At 41.2% G+C, this 3,865-nt stretch overlaps 1 protein-coding gene across 2 annotated transcripts in view; it reads right to left on the bottom strand.

The window, feature by feature from the left end:
* Window positions 1-193: 193 nt before the first annotated feature.
* The window catches only part of PREPL (prolyl endopeptidase-like), a 30,678-nt gene continuing 27,006 nt past the window's right edge, over window positions 194-3,865 (bottom strand). For both annotated transcript variants that reach the window (XM_006778641.2, XM_006778640.2), the window contains exons 11-14: window positions 2,362-2,511; window positions 1,851-1,974; window positions 951-1,024; window positions 194-603 (exon numbers count right to left, since the gene is read on the bottom strand). In XM_006778641.2, the coding sequence (XP_006778704.1) occupies window positions 514-603; window positions 951-1,024; window positions 1,851-1,974; window positions 2,362-2,511 (438 nt within the window). In that variant the 3' untranslated portion in view covers window positions 194-513. The remainder of the gene's footprint in view (window positions 604-950; window positions 1,025-1,850; window positions 1,975-2,361; window positions 2,512-3,865) is intronic.

Raw genomic sequence — 3,865 nt, 5'->3', positions numbered from 1 at the left:
CTTTTAACTTCTTGACATAGCATCAATAGAGATCATCAGAACACCTCAGGACTCCAGATTATTAGAAAGATCTAATGCATTTTAATGTGAAGAATGTTCTCATTCCACAAAATACAGGCACAGAAACTAGAGCATGACTTACCACTAAAGTGTCTAAAAATGTTCACTAGCAAAGAGGCAGGACCTTGATTTGTAAACTGTCCAAAGAAAATTTTAGTAAAACAGACTAACACAAAGTTGTTTTGATGGGGGGAGGGCGGCGTTCTGCCGCCTCCAACCCTTCCTCACCCCCGCTCCACATCCTGAGGAGTGAGATTAGAAATCTATTTTCCTAGGTAAGGGGCATATACACCAAGGAGAGAACAGGGTAAGTGAGATATACACTAAACAAAATTAGGATAGAGAAGCAAATTTTAATAAACTATTCATTTACTTAAAAAAACTCACTTTTGCTAACCTAATTGCAAATAAAACTAGGAAATGTTTCCATGTGTTTCCAATTTCCACAGAATTTCAGAATTTTACATATTTCTTAAGAGTCTCGAAAACACCGGTGCTGTCAAGTCCGAGTTCCTCATACAGGAATTTAATCTGGGCTGTAATCTAAAAGAGACACATTAAAAGATTAGATGGAAGGCCGTGGTAGTAAAACTCCTGTGTTCAACTCTGTCTGTCCATCTTCACCGAACCCCGAAGCCAGCAATTTATGGCAGGGATACCTTTACTTGGTACAGAGGCAGAAGGCTGCCAGCGCTTATGGTTCAATTACGTGAACAGAGCTCACAAGCACTAGAGAGAGCCTGCTTCCCTCATGGACTCAGTGTTCTTTCTCACCCTCCTGGTCTCAGTCACAGACCTGAATGTGGCCCACGCCGCCCCAACCACCGAAATGTGGAGCAAAACACTTCTCTGCCTGAGGACCTGTCACCTGAGAGGGCTGGACAACATACCTTTTTGTGAGAATCCTCAATCACATGATTGCCTCCAGGCTGAATGTCTAAAATAATATTGGGGGCCTGATAGCCTGAAAGAGTTAGCATATGAAACAATCAGGAAGTTTTTGGCCAACTGAAGCCCATTTCTGCCCCTCCCCCCTTTTCTAAGTAATCTATGAAGGTGATAGTGAAGGAAAAAGGCCTGACCATCCCTTCCAACAGAGAGCTGGGAGGGGCCAGCAGGAGTAGGACCAGTGGCTGAGGAAGCTGATGGGAGAGGCTGCAGGGCCACAGGGGGAAGGCTGGGACGAGGAGGAAGCCACTGGCCCTGTGAAGCTGAGAGAGTCTGAGACCCAGAAACACCCCCTGCAGCAGTGCTGAGAGGGAGACGGAGCTGGGCACAGGGCAACCGTCTGGAAACATGGATGAGGGTTCCTCCCACCCGGCTCTGAAGGTCTGGGATGTAATGGCAAGAAAAAAGGTAAGAGCACTTGTTTAATAAAATACAAAGATCTAGAGAAAATTAAAGCCGCTAGTTTGGGCACTGAGGCTCCAGAGCAAAAACTTCAGAACCTGTTTTAGGTTCCCAAGAGTAATGGCTCAGTTACTATTGTATTAGATGAACGAATGGCTGTATGACAGTCCGTCTCCAGTTTATATTTGATATTTAAATTTACTTCTTTTGTGTAACTTATTTTCCCTTGTCTAACTTATTTTAATACTGTCCTTGAACAAAAGGCGAGGTGGTTATAGTTGTAATGTGTGCTTCAATTAGTAGTCAACATAGGAAAAACAATAATTTGTCCCAAATCATAGATTGGAGATTTGGTCTGTACATGAAATGCATTCCTCTGAGAGGTTTGCTAAAGGTAATAGTCTGCTTAGCTATGTTCCTGCTTTGCGGTGGTCCCCTACCTTCACCACTGTCCTTAGCGTGCTCTGTAACGGCTTCCTTGAGTTTCTCCGTGTAGTTTACAATTCCTTTCAGGGGTACCCGTTCATCGTTTTCATAAGCTGTGATGTGAACTGAAGGATAATGCTGCAAGAAAATGGATGTACAAAGAATGTATATTGTTCCTTATAGTCCCTTTCTATCTTACAGATTATGAAAAATAATTACTTCTAATTTTCCCCCCTAAATGCTACATTTTTCTCCTTTACTTGGTATTCTTGAGAGATCTATAGCATTAGAGTACTAGACTACTCGTCATCTGGAATAGTATCTGCTTAACCAGAGAGACCACGACCCTATTGAAGCCAGCATGGAATATGAGCAACGACGGTGCTAAAAGGTATTGGGGTATTATAAGTAGAAACAACCTAAAGGTCTACTGAATTCCGGCCTGAGCTCAGATCAGGTAAGTATCCTTTTGATCATCTTCACTCTGTCACTGCGGATAGTAATATCATAACTGTCTTTCACTACCTGAGGTTTAATATTTTGGTAGGGGCAGTAACGTTTTATGTAGTTCTTGTGTTTTTCATCAGATGAAGGATTCCCCCATTCTTCTAATTCTTCTAATGTCAGAGGAAGTGTAGTATCCATCATGGTGTTGAGAACATCCAAGAAAGGTGCCTAAAAAAAAAGCCAAAGGGACTTAAACTTCAACTAACAAGTTGGTAAAATGAGTTACAGGGAAATATACATTATGAACATACATGTTGACATGAGAGACCAGAGCTCAGGAAGCCATGTAGAACCCAGGAGCCACATGCATTCCTCAGTCCTTACCCAGCACCTTGGCTTTAAAACTGGCTTTTAAGGTGTTCAGACTCCTTAAGTGACATTTATATAAAAACAAAGGGCTTATATTCTAACTAGAGGCCCGGTGCACAAATTCATGCAAGGGTGGGGTTCAGCCAGCCCCACCCCCTGGTCGAACTCCAGGTTGAGAGGACAATTTGCATATCAGCCTTTTATTATATAGGATTTCACAAATTTTGTGCCTTTTGCTCATACACACACACACACACACACACACACACACACTTTTATGTAAAAAAATGTTACCACTTGCCATCCATTAGGATAGCTAGCTATTAACGAAGGAAATTCTGACACATGCCACAACACAAATGGATCTTGAGGATATTATTTAAGTGAAATAAACCAGTTATAAAAAGACCCCATTTCTAGGAGGTACCTTAGTCAAAATCACAGAGACAGAGTAAAATGGTGGTTCCCAGGGGTTGGGCGAAGAGGGAACTGAAGAGTTTCTACTTAATGGGTATAGAATTTCAATTTTGCATGATGAAGAGTTCTGGGAAATTGGTTACACAATAGTGTGAATGTACTCAATACTACTTAACTGTAATGCTTAACTGTAATGCTTAAAAATGGTGAAGAGGTGCCCTGGCCAATTGCTCAGTGGTTAGAGCATCACGGGTTTGATTCGGTCAAGGGCATGTACCTTGGTTGCAGGCTTGATCCCTGCCCCAGTTGGGGTGGGTGTGGTAGGAAACCAATCAGTGTGTCTCTCTCACCTCAATGTTTTTCTCTCTCCCCCTCCCTTCCACTCTCTCTGAAAATCAATGGGAAAAAATATCTTCGGGATTAACAAAACAAATGGTGAAGATGTAAATTTTGTTATTTTACCACATTAAAAAATAAAAACAAAACTTAGCAATACATGAATAAATATTCCTTCACCAGTTGGACATTTTACATAAAAATAAAAGATACATGTAAATTGAAGAAAATCTGGAAAATATCCATTTTGAAAGAAGAGAAAATCACTCATTGGCTTACACAGTGTTAAAACATTTAATAAAATGGTAGCTTTTTTCACTTAACCTTATGGTCTTGTTAACATGCTTTTCAGCTTTCTCTTGCATTAACATTTACCACGTATAGTAGGCAAATGGAATTCTATTTGGCTCCCTAGCACCTGGACTCCTTTTCTGCAGTTAGCGTATCCCAAACCTTGTGG

The sequence above is a fragment of the Myotis davidii genome, unplaced genomic scaffold (assembly GCF_000327345.1).
Source record: "Myotis davidii unplaced genomic scaffold, ASM32734v1 scaffold6, whole genome shotgun sequence".
Lineage (NCBI taxonomy): Eukaryota > Metazoa > Chordata > Mammalia > Chiroptera > Vespertilionidae > Myotis > Myotis davidii.
The sequence above is the reverse complement of the archived record's forward strand: the minus strand, read 5'-3'. Positions and strand labels throughout refer to the sequence as shown.